Here is an 18,858-nt window from a genome sequence, read left to right as displayed (position 1 = left end):
GTTATCCCTAGTCGGTTATTTTGTTTTAAACCCCTTTTTGACGCTCATGTTCATTTGTTCCGTTATGTGGGTTGTGATTTTCCACTGTGAACTGGTTTTCAGCGGTGGTGGTGATTTCTGTGGGAGTTCCAGAATCCTTAGAGCAAAGTACTTCCTTCCATCTAGCGTGGTGTTAGGGCCTACCCAGTGTTGTAGGATTTTTACAAGTCCTGGAAGTATTTATTTATTATTATCTTTATCTCCCCCACCAGAAAGTAAGGATTTTAAAAACCAGTTTTACTCACTTCTGTATCCCCAGCACCTAAAACAGTGCCTGGTACATGGAGGTGTCCCTGGATATTCAAGGCATGAATGAATGAATGAATGTCATGTTAATATCTCAGCTTGTGCTGTACAAAATTGTAAAATGGTACAGCATGCCCACATGGGCCTCTGGCTTGGTGGAGCATGGCACTCCTTTCTTCTCCACTTACTCGGAGCCCTGGGCTGGGAGCAGCTGTGTCTGCCCCTTCTCTCCTGAGTCTGTCTGGTTCTATTGTCCTGTTGTCGCAGACCAGGCATCGGATGGGGACCAGGCATTTTGTGATTGTCTCAGCCCCTGTGGCTCTGCTCTCTCCAGCCCATGGCTGTTTTCTACCCCGTGTGAGCTCCCAGCGTTCACCGGAAGGGTCAGCTCTGCCTTTGTGGCCCTCGTGGCTTTTTTAGAATCTGGAGATTTTCTTCTCTTTTGAGCTATGCAATTGTTTTTATTATTACTATATGCCATCCCCTTCCGAGAGCGTCCATCCTGTTACTGGATTTGGAAGTCTGTTCTCATTTCTGGCTTCCTGATTGATTCTTGAACAAAAATTCACTTTTGATTGAAAAGAATTGGGGGTGTAAAACTGTTTGGGTCATTGTTTTATATCTGAAAATTTCCCAGTGGTTGGAAACAGCCTCTCTCCTTGCACTTATGCCTCAGTCTCGTTGTTCAGGATGCTTGCCATGGCTTTGCCGTTGGCTGATACTTTCATGATGGTGGACTGCCTCCTGGGGACATGTCCACACCTCCTAGCATTATGGTTATGATTCAGATTAATATTTTGTGACAAAGAAGTGTGTCAGGTGTCATAGTGTCACCTATTGATGTTAAGTGCATTTCAGCGTTGGTTTTTATTCTAAAAGATGAGGAAGTTGGCACAGCTCAGGTTTATACTAACTTGATTATTTATTTCCACCCTTTTTAAAAATTTTCCATGGTTCTTTTGCCTCTGCTTTATTCTATGAATGTAAACATAGAAGAATTCAGTTGGAAATGAATGTGTGTGTTTTAAAGATCTGCACCGGGGGGACTTGATTGAACGTTAGCTGGGGAAGTGAGGGAGCCGGCAGACTTCGGGGGGTGGGTGGGGGGCGTGGGGTATAGCTCTTTAGCAAACAGCATGGGTAAAAGGAAGGGCTTTAGTCAGGTGCGAGTGTCTTTGCCTTCTTGCCTGTGAGCCTGTGCGCAGACTCACGGTGAGTGGCATTGAAGGGTCGTTGGGAAGCCTGGCTCAGGAGTCAACAGACTGGTTCCCGGGGCTGCGCCTGCGCCCTGACGTCTGTGGTCCTGCTTCCTCACCCGTGTGGTGTGGACATGCCTCCTGCGTCTACACCGCGTGCTGTGAACATGCTCTGGGGTGGACCTCTCGCTGTGGGGTTGTGTTCTTCAGCAGTGCAGTGGTGTGTCTTCCCAGGTTTCTGTCCCAGGTCTCCAGGTCGGCCTCCATCCCGGAGTCCCTGTTCCCGCACCGTGTGCATGTTCTTCTCAGTGGCTCCTGGAGCCAGGGGACAGCTGGACCTATTTCATCATCTTCTTACCCTCAATGAACCAGGGGCCGGCAACCTGGAGACTCAGGGAAAAGTGATTGAATTAAATGCATTTCCTTGTTTGAACAAGTGTTACTACTTTTTAGGACTTCTGGGTTTTGTTGTTGTTGTTGTTAAAGATTTTCCTTTAAAGATTTTATTTATTTATTTGACAGAGAGTGAGCAAGCGAGCACACAAGGGGGTGCAGCAGGCAGAGGGAAAGGCTGACCTCCCCCGCTGAGCACAGAGCCCGATGCAGGACTTGACCCCAGTTCCCTGGGATCATGACCTGAGTCAAAGGCAGATGCTTAACTGACTGAGCCACCCAGACATCGCTTAGAGACTACTTTTTTAAAAGAAAAATTTATAGATTTAATAATGTATTCATTCTTTAAAATTTTGAGAAAAAAGGAGAGAACTTCCTGTCGTGAAGAAACCTCTTTTGGTGTATATGCTTTCAGACTTCTGTTTCCCAGAATATGTAACTTTGTGTATCGACTTGCTTATTTATACATACCAATTTGCCACTTACTTGGCAAAATGTCTCCTACATTACCTGACTGGAAAGTTCCATGATTTGCAGGTAAAGAAATGATTTAAACACGTCCCCATTGTTTGTGTGTATTGAGCTCATCTGCTTTGATGCATAAAATGTTTGCACAGCAATCCTATTATTTCTGTAGGATGCTTCATAGTGGAATTACTGCTTTTTTCTCACAGCTCACTCTGCCCAGCCCTGCAGCACACACCCCCCTTGCTCTTTCTAGAACATTCCAGACATGCTCCTGGAATTTCACAGTTGCTGGCCCCTCCCCCGGCCCACCCTTCCCCCAGATGGCCACAAGGCTTCCTTCCTCAGTTCCTCCGCCTTTGAGCTTTTCCTCAAGACTTACAGCCCTCCCTCTGCCCCTTCTCTGCTTCTCTCTGTAACGCTCTGATTGTCTGACTTTTTATATTTGTACATGATGTGTCTTCTCTCATTGAAATGTACGCTTGCCTGGGGAAGGGTTTTTGTCGTCTTTTATTTCGCTTCTGCATGCCTGGTACTAGAACTGTGCCTTAATAGGTACACTGAATCAGTGCTTTTAAATGATTAACTGTGTGTGTGAGCAAGTGGCTTGAGTGGAGAGGAGACACCTTCTTAAAGGTTTTGACGCATTGCCCAGTTGACATCTGGGGTGGTTTTTTGAGTGATATGCCAACTGGAAATGCATAAAAGCACCTGTTTCCCAACAGTCTTTACAGTGGTGGATTCTTATTATTGTCCTCCATTTTGCCAGTCAGATAGATGGCAAAGGTGATTTTTTTTTTTGCTGATGTTACTTTTGAAGATTGTATAATTTTTTCATATTCACTCAGTATAGAAGAGCAGCTCTTACTCTGTCTCTTTTATTACAGAAGGATGTCTTTTTTTAAACCCTTACTCTAACCTCTACCCTACTATGATTGTCTCATGGTTGTCGTGGTTCACTTCCTGGTGCAAAGGGCATGAGACTACCATGATTATGTAGGGGGTGGTTGTGGTGATTCACTTCCTGGTGCAAAGGGCATGAGACTACCATGATTGTGTAGGGGGTGGTTGTGGTGATTCACTTCCTAGTGCAAAGGGCATGAGACTACCATGATTGTGTGGGGGGTGGTTGTGGTGATTCACTACCTGGTGCAAAGGTCAAGAAGACCGCCATGATTATATGATGTTGTCATGATTCACTTCATGGTGCTGAGGAGAGTCCTGATTTCCTGTAGAAACTGGATAAAATCAGGATTCTGTTAGCAAAGGAGAAGCTGGAGGTTGGCTCTTGGGAGGTGCTCATGGTGTAGCTCAGGTCATATGTGAATTACCTCTTCGTTGGTTGACTAGTGCCTTATCTTTTATAATGGAGCAAAGGCGCTACACTTGTAAGTAATTTTTATTGAAATAATTTATGATCACTATCAAGACTTGGAAAATACAAAGAGACAGAAGAAAAAAATATCCATGCGTCCCACCATCCAGATAACTGTGTTGTTAATTACCATTACTAAGCTTTCATTACATTTCCTTGGGTCTTTTTCTTTGCATACTCTTCTATAAATTTGGTAATTCTGTATATGCTTATGCCAGGCAGTCTTTCCATCTAAACCTTAGCAATAATGTTTTCATATTTTTTTTAATAAACTGTGTGCAGTTTCATGCCTGTATGATTTTCCATGGATCTTGGATTTCATTTCTGTTCTGATCTGGGGGTGTAAAGTGGTCCCCATCCCCAGATTGAGCAGTAATAATGCCATTGTATGTATCTTAACGTAGGACACTTTTTCAGTTTTCAGGATTGTTTTGAAACTTTTGTGAAATTGTCATGTCAAAGTTCGTGAACATTTTTACTGCCTAATTGTTTTCTAAAAGAATTAACCACTTGCGCGTCCAATAGCGATGTTTGCAAGTGAGGCTGTCCTGTGCCCATTAATTTGTATCATAAGGAAATGGGTCATCGACCTGTTCTCTTTTGGACCCGTAAGAGTTGGAACTTCGTTCAGAATAAACACTAATAAAAGCTTAAATAACTCCAGTGGCCATGGTTCAGCGGTCCCCTGTGGCAGCTTGTTGCAGATTTTAATAGCCCAAGGGGTTTTGATTTCCTTTTCTTTCCCCTCTGTTATTTTCCTCCCTCCTGGGTTTACATCATGTTTTCCTAGCTACAGTTAAGCCTCAGTACTTCTTGTTCTGTCTTTGTTGATTAATGAGTATAATTGACCCCTGTTGTCTCTATTATATAAGCCACAGCGATTTGTTTTTATGTAGCAGTTATATTCTGAGCTGTCACAAAACTGCCTAACAAAGAGCGAGCTCATTATCAGCCTGAAGGAAAAGAATTTTAAGTGATGAAGTGAATAAAGGTTCCCAAGAGGAGGGAGGAGGAGGAGGAGAGGTCTAGGCTGTTCAGATAGTCAAGGAAATGAAGAACTTTGGGGGTAGAATCATCCGTCGTTGTGTGGGTACCCGACAAGTCTTGGTTCTGTCTTGAAATCATCCTATTAAAAATGGCTCCCTGTAGAGCGAGTCTGGAAGACGGGATAGAGAGGGATTGAACATAGGTCTAAGAAACCAGAGAGCACGACATTTGATGGACTGCGTTGAAGCCCATGGGAAGTTCACGGTTATAAATGTGATTATAGAAAGCCCAGCTCATGCCTCTGTGGGGGGAGTAGAGGTGACTTCTACGTCGGGAAGTTTTATCTGACTATAAAATAGAATACCCAGGTTTCCATAGTATATCAGAAAACGGGTTGTTACTCACTTTTATATATATTTTTTCCTATATGGCCTCCTCCCCCATGATCTTGATGAAATTTTTGTCAGCTCACAAAAGTTACTAAGCAGCAGAGGCCCAGGGAAGAGACATCGGAACGGAATGAGATCTTGCCCTTAGCGAAGTCAGCCTGCCACAACCCCAAACGAATGGGGTCCTTCTGTTGCAGGATTTATCTTGTCTTCCCCTATTCCGTGGAGAGCTTTTAGGAGGTATCTTGTTTCATAACCTCTCTTTATCTACCCTGCCACATTTTTCTCAGAGGAAAAGAGGAAGGAATTAACCACGGAAGGATGGGGAAAAATCCTAAGTAGCCACGGTAGAATAATGAATAATGGTGGCTCTCAGTTATGAAATGCAACAGCTAGAGGTGCCTTAAAGATCTTCCCTTAGCTTTGTGAATAAGGGAAGTTGGGCACAGAAGGTTCCAGTGGTTCTCCCCTTGTTTCACGCAGCTCTGGGGAGAGCTGACTCTCAACTCCCAGATGTCCTCCTTGGATGCATCACATAGATTCTCAGCATTTTGAGCTGTCTTTGGGCAAATTCTTCTGTTCTTACACATTAATATAAAGATTTGCTATCAAACAGCTCCAGAGAAGCCATTCCCCAAGTGGAGGTTTTATTAATCGTAAAGAAACTTGCATGATCTCATTGAAAACACGTTTTGTTTGTAAGTGTTCAGAAAAAAGGGGATTTGGTCCCTTCCAGAAACTTCTGATGAGAGGGTCCCTTCTGGAAACCCCTGCCAGAAATGTCCATCAGGCTCTGGAGAGAGGGGTTGGCGGCAAAGACAGGTGGAAAAGCTTTTAGAATCTCTTCAAAACTCTCTTCGAAGAATACAGCATCTCAAAACTTGAAGAATTTTAACTCCTTGTTGGATAGAAATGAGGAGTTGTCAGCCTTAATCGAATGATAGGGATGTCTTAGGAAGAAAAGGGGGGGTTACTTCTGCCACTCATGGCCAGCAGCAGATCAGAGGGCCAAGGGTCAGGCTCTGGGCCAGAGGGCAGCTGCCTTCTTGGTTAACCCCATCTCCATCTTCTAAAGAAGCTGGGTAAATTGAGCTTCCCTAAGGAAAAGAAAATACTGCCTTGTACTTGGGAGTACAAATGGAGGGAGGAGGCAACCGGGATCTTGACTTTCTTCAGCGAAGAATTCCTGGAGTCACTTTGCAGCTGTGGGATTTAGGAACTACAAGTCCCCTGTGTGTAGTATCCTGGCTCATCTGCTCTCCCCCAAAGCAGGTGTAGGATTTACGATGTTATGGGGAAGAAAAAATGGGGACTTGGCTCAAAAACATACTTAAGAACTCCCTTGTGGATTTATTTTCCATACGCCTAAACCCATCAAGAGAGAGTGCTCAAGTGAAGGTTATGGTGACATTTTACACGGTTTCCGTTGATCCCAATGGCTTCCACTGCTGTCCTTTGTTCACAGGAAATGCAGATGACACTCACAGGAAAAGGTGTTTCGCTCTCCAGGTTAAACTGTACCCCCAATGCTATGCTTATTTTAAGATTTGGAACTGTTTCCTCTTCCCATGACATTCCCAAGACCTCCCATGTCTTATCACGGTGGTCATGACTTGACTCTTACTTGTGCCCCTCCTGCCACATGAAATGAATAAAGAATGGGAAAAATCCACCTTGGTAAGATCTGTATTTCGTTAAGTGTAGTATGTGGGAAGAGCTGTGTCTCGAACCCCCTCCCTCCAGGTCTCCAGTGTGCCCCTCCAAATCCTCACCCAGACTGGCCTGACTTGGCGGATTCTCTCCTTCCTTCCTCCTCTGTGGCGTGCCCCCAAGGCAGGGCCGTGGCTGCCTTCCGTGCCTTTCCAGGCTTTCTGGGGAGAACCTCAGCCCCTTGTTCGCTAGGTGTCCACTTACTGAAACTCTTTAAAAAACCGTCCCCCAAGGTGGTGTTTTCCGGTAAAGTCTCATGGTTTCCACGACGATACCACGAAGCAAGTTCTCGTGAACTCAGGATTTACGTAGAAGGAGGAGTTCCTGTAGATTTCTACAAACGTGCTGTGTGGGTGTGTGGTGTGTAGTATCCTGGCTCATCTGCTCTCCCCCAAAGCAGATCGGCACCCGCGTCCCACCTTGGCCTGGTTTCAGGGCCCCTATTACACTAGCGACGGTACACCTTCCGTGCATGTTGGACTTCACATTTTCCCACGTGCCCCTCGGAAATCTGACCTGCTCTCTGGAAGCAAGGAGGACTTCACCTCTGGGGCCCTGTCTTGGACCTCTTATTGTTTTAATGAGAGGCCAACTCTAAAGCTGTTCGTTTGCTCTGAGCTTTAGCTTGACTAAGGCTGTTCTGTCTGTGTTTTGCCCCGCGCAGGTTACTCCGGCCAGGACTTCGACTGGGCCGATTATCACAAGCAGCACGGGACAGAAGAAGCCCCTCCCTTCTGCTTCAGAAATGTAAGCAGCTTGGTTCTTACTACTCCTTCTCTCCCAGAGGGCGTCTACCATCAATTTTGTTGGCTGCTTTCTATTCCCTGGGCGAAACTAGAGGGCTGCCGTGGACCGCAGGAGCATAAGGCTTTTGTAGTCCTGAAAAGTCCTCTTTCGGGTTGTGTATCAGGGTGACTCTGGGCCGTAGTCACAGAAGGCAGTCCAGGGTGTTCCTGATTGGCACATGCTTATGACAGTGAGTCAACAGTGAGTCTCAGCCTCCCCGGAACCCTTGACTCCATCATCCGAAATCTAGTGAGCAGGTAAGGAAAGGGAGGAAGGAGAAGCTCATCCTGCTTCTCAACACGGCAGCTGATACTGGCGTGATACATCATCCACCTTCCGCTGGTGAGAACCAGTTCCTCAACCACACCTGCCATGAACGAGGCTGGGAGATGTGCCGTGGCCGGGGAATTGTTCCAGCCACGAGTCTGTACTGTAGACAGGGGAAGACACGTTTGGGTGGCCCCCTGTGCCACCATTGCATGGGTATTTGCTGTGTGGGGCATACTGTGGATAAGCCCATCGATAGGAGACGCTCTGCCTTTGAGCTATCTTCCCAGTATGTGATCGTCAACTTCTTTCCTTGGCTCACTTCTGTAAGATGCTAGCCCAGCAGTTCTCTGCTTTGCTTACTTTACGCCGCTTCCTGGTTCAAGTAGAGCTGTTGGCTTGATGGCCCATGAAACAGCCCTGTGTGAGTATGTGAGTGTGTGTGAGTATGTGAGTGTTTGTGTGTGTGTGAGTGTGCACATATGTGTACTCGTTTAGTTATAGGAGTTGGTCGTATAAAGTAGCTTATAAATTATTGAAACCTTATCAGCCCTAGGAACTATGAAAAGGGATCTGGATTATTATTTCTGTTTTGAGAATGAGGCATAAATATATAGCCTTGTGTGTTAAACATGCATTCAGTTATGGAAGTTAATTCTTTATGCTAAAAAAAAAAAAAAAAAAAGACTCAATCCTCCAGTTGGGGATAGTGGATAGTACAGAGAGAGTGAGCCGCTAAATCAAAGACCTTTTCTGGGCATGTGCTCCTAGCGCTGCTGACTCCTTGCCACTCCCTTACCCCCTATCCCCCATAATTTGGACTGCGGGGCTCATAGCACATGAGAACTGAGAGGCAGAGGGGTTGGCTTCCTGGAGACGCTCAGTAGCAAGCATGAGCCAGAAGTGGATTTCGAAGAATGAAGTAGGTTGATTGGCGGGCCGGCTCGTACTCACGTACATGGAAACACGGCAGCGGAAGAGCTGGAAACCAGGGCTCCTGAAATGACCAAAGGGCCTTTCTCCTGGCCGAAGCTGCGTTTGCATAAAGGTTCTTCTGCAGTGTGGAAAGCTCCTCGTGGTGAGTTGAGGCAGTAGGACGGGAATGCTGTGTGGGCAAGCCACCGTGAGGATAGCCGCGGGTCAGCTGCCGGGGCTGATCACGTCCCAGAGCGTCTCACTAGACTCTTTACCAGAGTGCCATCTCTTGTCACAGAGTTCTGGCCTCGTCATCTTTCACTTAGGATCATGGACATACTTACCACATTCTCCAAACCTCCTGGAGTTGTGCTTTCTGCCCGACAAAGCCTGCCTCTCCAGCCTTGGGAAGGAGGGAAATCCTGCCATGTCCCCTAGTTTTGTACGTCGGGAGTGCTTTCTTCTGTGACAACATGGTTCCACTGCGGCTGCTTTCCACCCATCCTCTGCTCCGGTTCCGCCGGCAGCCGGCCATGTGCAGTGTTGCCGTGGAGCAAGTAGCCGCATCCCCAGGTGGCCTCTGAGCTTTCAGGATTTAGCTTCCACAGTGAAATTGCTCCTAATGAATATGCTGGCGTATTCATTAGGAATGCACTTGTTACAAACATGCCCTCTTTGTTTCTGGCCCTCCGTTTATTTAATCGACAGGGTCGTTATCAGCCTGTTGGCATGTGCATTGCATTACCGATGCTTTGCTGAATTTTGTTAGCTCGCTACAAGTGCTCTTTAATGGAATGCTTATTATGAATTCATTTTTTAATCACACATCTTGTGTGTACGAGAGGAGAGGTGGTGTGGAAGTGGATTTCCCTGGGGACGTTTAACAATCTCCAGGCAGGGCTGAAATGGATTGACACAGCCAAATGCTTAGTAAAATAAACTCACAGGTAACAGTTTTGCTATTGATCTTTATAAATTACCCTCAAGCAGTGAGTTGAAACGAAAATAGGTTATGCGGTTGTCGCTTTCCTTTATTAAGGAGGATAAAATGCATTTTAACTTACTTAGAGGCTTTTCAGGCAGGCTGTCGAGTCGTATTATCAAAAAGAAGCTCAATACATAGATGTGGACGGGGCAGGATGACTTGCAGAAAAATAACCCACCTAAAATCTCTGTTTCCTATTTCCAAAGAAACATAAAGGAAAAATGCAAATTGCTTTCTTAACATTTGCTGAATAATTTTGTTCCAGTTACATAAAGATAACATTGCATTTACAACTTAACCTGCATATGAAGAGTTGTGAATAACCTCAGTTTCTCCCCATGGGTCACGCAAGGATGTAGTCTCTGTTATTAACAGGAACCTGTTAATTTCAGTTTATATATTTCAAAATAGATGTTTTCAGTATTGTAATATCTGATTGAAATGTATAGTAGTGGATGGCTTTGGAAAATTTTATATTTATTTAAAAATAATGCTAAGAGGGAGTTTTGCTTTGAGTATTGGCTGAGTATTTATTGGCTGAATTGACCCTCTGGCAGTTAACTATAGATTCTGGACAGGATACCAAGACAACTACCTTGGGGGTGTGGCGAATGAACAAAAGTGAGCAGATCTAGAGGGGAGCAGGTCGCTTGGAAGGAACACGATGGGTTGTGTGATTTACTCTTTTTTCAGACTTTTTTTTGACAGCTGATGTATGAGGTAACAAAACCAGCAATATAAAAATCACAGTCTGATGAACCAGATAACAGAATTTGGGCAATCACAGCTGTTGGAAAGTGAAAGGAGTCACAGATAAGGAAGAGCCAGGAGAGAGAACCACAGATTCTGTGTATAAATTCTGCTTAAGTCTTTTTGGATTGTGTATTTTCCAGGCAAACTCCAGGCAGCCTAGTTAAGGACAAAAGACTGAGTGGGAATTTGAGCTCCTTCTCAAGAGACAGGGTGTGTAGTTTGAGTCCAAACAAGTTAATTGCTTGCTAAAAGAGAAAAACCAATGCTTTGGGGAAGAATATAACACAATCCAGAGTCTCTGCCACATAACATTTAAAACATCCAGATTTCAGAGTTGCTCAGCATATGAAGAAATAGGAAAATTCTCAGTAGAAAAGATAATCAATGGAGACCAAACCCAGCATGACCCAGATGTCAGAATTAGCAGACATGTTATTTTAAAGCTCCCATTAAGACTAAGCTTGGTGTAAAGCAGTGATTCCCAAAGTGTGGTCTTTAGGCCAGCAGCTCCAGCATCACCTAAGAACTTGTTGAAAATACAAATTCTGTGACCTTACCTCAAATCAAATGAATCACAAACTTTGGAGGAAGGCCCAGCAGTCTGTTTTTTTGTGTGTTGTTTTTGTTGTTGTTGTTATTGTTTAAGATTTTGTTTATTTATTTGACAGAGAGAGAGAGAGAGCGCACACACAAGCAGGGAGAGCAGGAGAGGGAGGATGCAGGACTCAGTCTCAGGACCCTGGGATCATGACCTCAGCTGAAGGCTGACACTGAATCCATGGAGCCACGCAGGGGGCCCCCAGCAGCCTGTTTTTAAAAGGTTCCCCGGGTGATTCAGATATATCCTAAAATTTGAGAAAAAAGTGAATGAGAAGGTAGGAAGTTCCAGAAGAGAAGTAGAAAGTATAAAAAAGAGAAATTCTAGGACTGAAACATACAATACCTAACATAAGCAAATTCATCAGAAGGCTTCCTGACAGAATGGAGGAGACAGGGGAGAGAGCTGAGGACTTTGAGGATAGAAGTGATCCTATCTGAAGAACTGAGAGAGAAAGAAGATTGGGTGTGAGGAACGAGAACAGAATCTCAGGGACCTGAGGGACGATATCATATGTAGTTGGGAGACCTAGAAGAAATGGCCACAGAGACTACGGAAGAGAAAATGTAGGAAGAAACAATGCCCAAAAGTTACCAGAGCAGCTGAAAATACTAAATGCACAGGTTCAGGAATCTCTGTGGGCCCCAAGTAGCATAAATAGGAAGACACCTGGCATAGTCAAACGGCTGATACCCAGACATAAAGAGAAAAATCTTCAAAGCACCCAGAGAAAAAATGGTAGATCCCAAATAGAGGAACAGCAGTTTGCATGACAGTGAACTTCACATCAGGGACAAGGGACAGCAGAAGACAGTAAACCAGTGTTTGTAGAGTACTGAAAGAAATCAACCACCACAGCTAATGCTCCCCGAATGAAGAGAGAAACGGATTCTTCACCAAGGAAGATAGACAAATGACAAAGAAACGTGTGAAAAAAAAATGCTCCACATTTAATTTAATGCAAATTCAAGTCATGATTAGCAAGCACCGGACATGTGTTAGAATGGTTAAAATTGGACAACTTGCCAATACCAAGTGCTAGGGAGGACGTTTAGCCACTGGAATGCCCCACACTGCTGGTAGGAATGCAGTATGATCTATGGAAACTAATTTGGTGGTTTCCTACAAGGTTTAACATACATTTACCATATGGTCCAGCAATTCTTTATCTAGAGAAATGAAAGCTGCACTCTGGGCTGCATTGTAGTCCCCCAAATTCATACAGTGGAAGTCCTAACCCGTAGTACCTCCCAGTGTGACTGTATTTGGAGTTAGAGCTTTCAAAGAGATAATTAAGGTAACATGAGGCATAAGGGGGAGCCTTAATCCAGTAGGACTCGTGTCCGTATCAGAAGTGGTAATTAGGACACGGACCATGCATGGAGGAGAGAATGGAGACAACAGAGCAAGAAGGCCGCTGTCTATAAGCCAAGGAGAGTGTCCTCAGAAGAAGCCAACCCCATGACACCGTGATCTCAGACTTCCAGCCTTTGGAACAGCGAGATAAATTGTTACTGTTAAAGCCACCCAGTGTGTGGTATTTTGTTATGGTCTTCCAAGCAGACTCATAAACTCCGTTCACACAGAAACTTGCACTTGAATGTTTATGGCGGTTTTATTCACAATCACCAGAAATTGGAAACTGTTCGAATGTCCTTCAACTGGCAAATGGATGGACTGTGGCACGGTCCTAGAAACTACTCAGCAGTAAAACAGAACGAACTACCCGTTCGTGGAGTAGCATGGATGAGTCCCAGATGCATTTTGCTTCAGTGGAAGAAGCAAGACTACACAGTGTGTGGATCCATTTAAAGTGATCTCGCGGAAGAGGCAACACTCTCGGAAGAGGACACAGGTGCATGGTCCTGACACGGGGAGCCAGGGAGGGACTGATCACCAAAGGGCCAGTGCAAACGCTTTTGGAGGTGAAGGGACTGCTGTGCCTGTTGATAGAGGTTATCGCTGCGGGACTCTCTACGCGTTTATTTAACAGCCCGAACCCTCATGGAACGGGGCACCAAAAAGAGTGAATGTTCCTAGGTGTAAGTTTTTTAAGAAGCGAATTAAGAAAATAAATAAAAGGAAGCCAAAGCCACCAATTAAAATAAATACGGTTTCAGATAAAACTGTGGGATGTCACCACCAGCTGACCTACACTAAAAACAGCGCCCAGGAATGTTCTTCGGGCCACAGGACAGGATGCCAGATGGAGACTCGGGCCGCCTCCCTGCCCCCACGAATGTGCCCAGGCCTGCCGCGAGCGGGGCCTCCAGGGAAGGAGGACAACTGTGCGCCTCGGTGCTGGCGTAGAAGTAAGGGCGCCTGCGGGGCTGGGCAGAGAACCGATCCATCATCTCCTCCTACAGATATCGGTAGGCACCTGCGGCGTGCCCGCAGAGCTCTCATTCTGGGATGCAGATGAGGTCATGGTTCTTCTCCGACCAACGGCGGCAACCCTGTTTGATGGATGAGCGCTGCGTGCCTGTGTGCGCCTGCGCGAGCCTGTGCGCCTGCGCGTGCCTGTGTGCGCCTGCGCCTGCCCGTGAGCGCCTGCACATGCTTGTCCGCGCGTGTCTGATTGCGCCTGCGCGTGCCGCTGTGCGCGCATCCCTGCTTGGCCCGCGGGCCGCTCGGTGCCGCCCCTGCTGGCTGTGCCCTGGCTCAGGGTCCCGTCTCTCTCTCTCTCTTCCAGACCACGTTCAGTCGGGGTTTCACGAAGAACATGAAGCTCGAAGCCGTCAACCCCAGGAACCCAGGAGAGCTCTGCGTGGCCTCTGTGGTCCGTGTGAAGGGGAGGCTGATGTGGCTTCACCTGGAAGGTAGGCTGGCCGCACCCCGCCCCGGGGAGCCTGGGCCCGCCTGGAAGCCGCGGGGTTCGCGCTGCTTCTCGGGAGGAGCCCCTGTGCCTTCCTTGCGCGGCGGCGGACCCTGAGCCAGGCAGGGATCTCCAGCAAGGGAAACTAATCAAATATAAACCTGGTCGGAGGCGCGCGTCTTAACGAGTAATTTCCTGAAGTGAGGTGCTGCGGTGACCTCGTGTCTGGAGCACGGCGGCCCTTTACATCTATGGTCATGAACGCCAGGGCCCCAGTCAAGTTAACACGGGTCACTAAAACTGCTATTTCGGGTCTTGGTTATTATGAGGATATAATTACATATTTGCATTTTCATATGAATAATATCGTTTTGTTTGGTTCCTTCCACCGATGTTTAATTTTACCTTGAAATAGTCCCTGGAGATGACTTTCTCCCCAAATATAATAATACACAAGACTTGTTTGTTGAATGATGTTTAGACTGTTTCTCATAGCTCCTTTATATATATATATATATATAACTCTGCAGATAATTCAGAGAACATTATGCTTTATAAGCGGAACCATGATCAGATTTTAGATTAAGCTAGAACACTGTGGTTTTTTTATAGGTTATATTTTAAACGAGAAGGAATTAAGTCTGATCTGTAAGGTTTGCCCATTTTTCCGTGCTCTAAATTTTTGCTGTTTGTTTTTTTTTTTTTAATTTTCCTGGCATTCATAAGTTTATTTTAAATGTATATGAAAAAAACAAGACTAGTTATGAATAATAAAGTTAGCTCTCTTGGCCCGTATCTCAACCATCATGCCATGCTCCTACCACCACTGGTATGAAAATTTGCAAGGTCATAGAACTGGTACTAATCTCGTAATTTTGTCTCTTTAGTAAGCAAGTCTAAGAAGCACCAGAATTCTGAGGCTGATGATCTCGATCTCAGAAATACTGTAGTCCAAGTGAGCAGGAAGTGTAGAGAGCAGTGATTGTACGTGAACATTATCTGTCGTTAATTCCTAGAAAAGTAGTTTAAAACATACTGTGGTTTAGGGTTTCAGAATCAAGGTGCAATAAAAGGAAATTCTCCAAAAGTTGATTGCTTGTGGGATTTTCAAGTAAAATGGCTTGTCGGTGGAATTAGCCAAAAATTAGCCTTATTTTCTCTACAGTAGGTAAAGTTGAGTCAACTGCTGTAGGAAAAATAAGATTCCTCCTGTGATTTCCAGTCCCTACATTAAACCTGCTTCCCTAATACTGTGCTAAGCCACGTTGCGAGATTGGGGTCTTGCTTGCATTATTAATTGGAAAACAAAAACGGTAGAGTTCACGGCCCATGTTTCACGTTATGATGAGGCATATTACTGTTAAAGTTCTTTGGCAGTCATTATTTATTTAGCAGTTTTTACTTCTAGAGTGCTTTACAGCTGTTAATTACCTAACACAGGCAACAGTGAGAGAGTCCTGATTTTTATAGATGGAGAAACAACACTAGCTAAGCTGTGAAGATATGCCTGGGGTCACTTTCCTTGTCCTCGACATCTTTGTTGGTTAATTTATCAGACCTCACAGCTTTCCAGTTCTTTTTTTTTTTTTTTTAAAGATTTTATTTATTTATTTGACAGAGAGAGATGACAAGCAGGCAGAGAGGCAGAGAGAGAGGAGGAAGCAGGCTCCCCGAGGAGCAGAGAGCCCGATGTGGGGCTCGATCCCAGGACCCTGAGATCATGACCTGAGCCGAAGGCAGCGGCTTAACCCACTGAGCCACCCAGGCGCCCCAGCTTTCCAGTTCTTGAAAAGAATGAGAAGCAGCAACATTTAGCCTATATTGAACATTTTTGACAGGCTTTTATCCTTATTACTGTTTTTCTTTGGATAGAAATTTCTGTTTTTATAGCGAAGAAACGTGAGGCAGCTCCCATCGGCTTATTATTCTTCAGAGCGCTTTCTTATCCTGTAGCAGTGAAATCACCATTAGGGAGCAGATCAGAAAATAGATTGTCCATTTTTTTTCCAGACTGACACACTAAAAAAAATCTTTTTTAAATATACAGTTTGTTGCATATTACCTCCTGGAGTCCTTGGTCAGAATTGTGTTTGATCAAAAAAGTAAAATGCCATTTTGTTAATTTTTCTTGCTTGAATTTGGGGGGTTTTGGGTTTTGTTCTGTTTAGGACCTTTCTGAATATTACTTTTAAAGTCACAGTGGGCTTGGTGACCCTTATTTCTCATTGTTTCACAGTTTTATGTATATAGTATTTTCTGTCTTCAGTCCTGGGAATAATTGCTAGAGATTCACCATGGTGGCTTTGTGGCTGTTAAATTATTTTTATGATGATGGGGATTCTGATTATAGACCATTTATTTACTTGACACTGTAAATGTAGAAAGTACTTCGTAACAATTTATTAGTTATTTTTATGCATTAAATTGATTTGAAGTAGTTTCAACACATGGCTAATTGACCACTTTTAGGTAATTAAAATGATCATTTTTAATCTAGTTGACTTCTCTTGAAGTCAGTTCTTTAAGTGTCTATAAAAGAGCTGATGACGAGGAGCGGGCCATGAATGAAATACAGGAGATGGAGGTGGCACTATTTTAGACGCATATTTTAAAAGAATTGCAAGCTCTCACCACTGATGGGTGGCAAGTGCAATTTATGATGATGGGGTTTTTGTGTTTGCGAGAGGACGTTGTAGTGCTTTCTCTTCTGTGTTAATACTCTGCTTCAGGTGATTTGATCTGTATTTATAAGCGTTGGCCGTGTGGCATGAGTTGCTGTCGGTGGTGCTGCTCCCAGCCTTGCAACCTCGTGCTCCTGCGTCTACATCCCCACAGGCCGCGCCACTTCATTGCCTTCCAGAGCTTTGTCTCCGGGGATAGGATGTGGGTCTCCCACCCATTCTCAGGGCACCCCCGCTCCCTTCCACCCATCCTGAGGATGCACCCCATTCCCTTCCACCGGTCCTCAGGGCGCCCCCCTCCCCCCACCCATCCACAGGGTGTAGCCCCTCCCCCCACCCATCCTCAGGGCACCCCGCTCTCCCTTCCCCTCATCTTCATGCACCCCTGCACCCTTCCACCTGTCCTCAGGGTCCCCCCCTTCTACCTGTTTTCACGACGTCCCACTCCCCGCTCCCTTCCTAAGAGGGCTTACATCTTTGCTTTCCTTCGCTTCTGTTACCCCCATTATTATTAATATTTTTCTCCTGTTTAGAAGAGATGTGATAAGCTCCACTTTCCTGGATATATTACTTTTATTTTTCCGGCTGAGGCAGAAATTCCTCCTATGCCATAAAAGAGATGGTGACCAGCAGGCTTCATTTCTGCAGAATTATTTAACTCTTTTAGGCGATGCCGCTACAGAAATTTTTGAAGAGATCTCTGGAAGGGGACACCAAAACCTGGTTTGCCATTGGGAGCACTCTTACTTGTGAAAAGGGCAGGGGACTCTCAGCAGGCCTTCTTGTGCTTTGCACGTGAGGAGGGAATGATGCCCTGTAGGTGTTCTTACCCACTGCTTTCGGTTCTGTTTATTATTAAAACACAAACATGCAGAGGACCAAAAAAAACAAAGATGACTGAGAATCCGCAGGTCTGTGGAGAGGTATCAAAATCTTTTTTTAAAAAGATTTATTTATTTACTTACCTTTTTTTTTTTTTTTTTTTTGAGAAAGAGAATGAGAATGGGAATGGGCAGGAGGGGCAGGGGGAGAATCTAAGGCAGACACCCCGCTGGGTGGGGAGCCTGTCACAGGGCTCGATCTCATGACCCTGGGATCATGACCTGAACTGAAACCCAAGAGTCTTCTGCTTAATGGACTGCATCACCCGATGCCCCAAGAAATCTTAAGAACAGGGAGCTTTAGTCAGATCCAAATTAGGTTACTACCAAGATCTCTTGGTCTTTACTATTTGCTACCGTCTGAAATCTGGAGAGAACAAAACCTTTCCACACTCAGTCCTGGAGAATCCTGCTGTGTCAGCGTCAGTCTGTGAGTCTGCGGTGAATAGCCTCGGGCAGTAACTTTCTGGAGTTCTGGAATCCCAGGCTGTAGCTGCTGGCTTCACGTCGCACATCGACAAGCTCAGGACATGCTGGGCAGCGCGTCTGTGCACCCCGGTTGCCGGGGCCGAGGGCTGTCAGCAGCAGCCCGTGGGCTCTTGGAGCCGAAGCCTCACGTAGAATTTCAGCGGAGGTATTTAAGCACAGGAAACAGATGTGAGTTCTCCTCCCCTCCTGAGAAATGCACGCATTTTGGAATGATTTATCTGATTTTCTCTTGGCTCCTTGGCTGTGCGAGGTCGGCCTGCCTCTGCTGCTTTCCCATCCTCCACGTGCTCTAAGGGTTAGGCCGGCGTCCAGAGCCAGGGACCTGGGTTGTTAGTGACAGCGGGAAGGTGCAAACCCTTCACTTTCCACACGGGCCTGTTTGCTGCACTTGCGGTTTCCCTGTCCTGGTGCTTCTGACTCTAAGTCACTCTGCTTTGTATTTTCTGGAGAGTAAACAGCAAGCTGCCTGCCGGGGGAGGGAATGATGCCCTGTAGGTGTTCTTACCAACTGCTTTCGGTTCTGTTTATTATTAAAACACAAACATGCAGAGGACCAGCACAGTCAGCAGGGAAGGAGTGGTCTAACTGCTTCTTGGGGACACTTGGGATCAGCCGCCTTTTGTCTGTTCCAGACCGGCCGTCCATTGCCTCTCAAAGCCTCCCTGTCTGTCTGCCACGCGCCCGCTTAGGGCCTGGAGGCTGGATCGTCTTGCTTCTTGCCTTCCTTGTTCTCTCACTCTGTAGAGCTCCGAAGAGTGAGTGAATGAGCATGTGGGCAAATCAAGTGCCTGAGGTAACGTGCTAAGTAAGGCTAAGGAGGTTTCCTGCCCGAGCCCCTCGGTGGCAGACTTGATTCCATGAGGCATAGGGATGAGGGCCCAAGCCAGG

General features: G+C 45.7%; 1 protein-coding gene across 5 annotated transcripts in view; it reads left to right on the top strand.

Moving 5' to 3' along the window:
* SFMBT2 (Scm like with four mbt domains 2) overlaps positions 1 to 18,858 on the top strand; it is a 228,742-nt gene that overhangs the window by 153,933 nt on the left and 55,951 nt on the right. For all 5 annotated transcript variants that reach the window (XM_059183765.1, XM_059183762.1, XM_059183764.1 and 2 more), the window contains 2 exons: positions 7,465 to 7,547; positions 13,797 to 13,923. In XM_059183765.1, coding sequence (XP_059039748.1) covers positions 7,465 to 7,547; positions 13,797 to 13,923 — 210 coding nt within the window. The remainder of the gene's footprint in view (positions 1 to 7,464; positions 7,548 to 13,796; positions 13,924 to 18,858) is intronic.

This window comes from Mustela lutreola, chromosome 8, assembly GCF_030435805.1.
Source record: "Mustela lutreola isolate mMusLut2 chromosome 8, mMusLut2.pri, whole genome shotgun sequence".
Classification (NCBI taxonomy): Eukaryota; Metazoa; Chordata; class Mammalia; order Carnivora; family Mustelidae; genus Mustela; species Mustela lutreola.
This window is presented reverse-complemented; position numbering and strand designations above follow the sequence as displayed.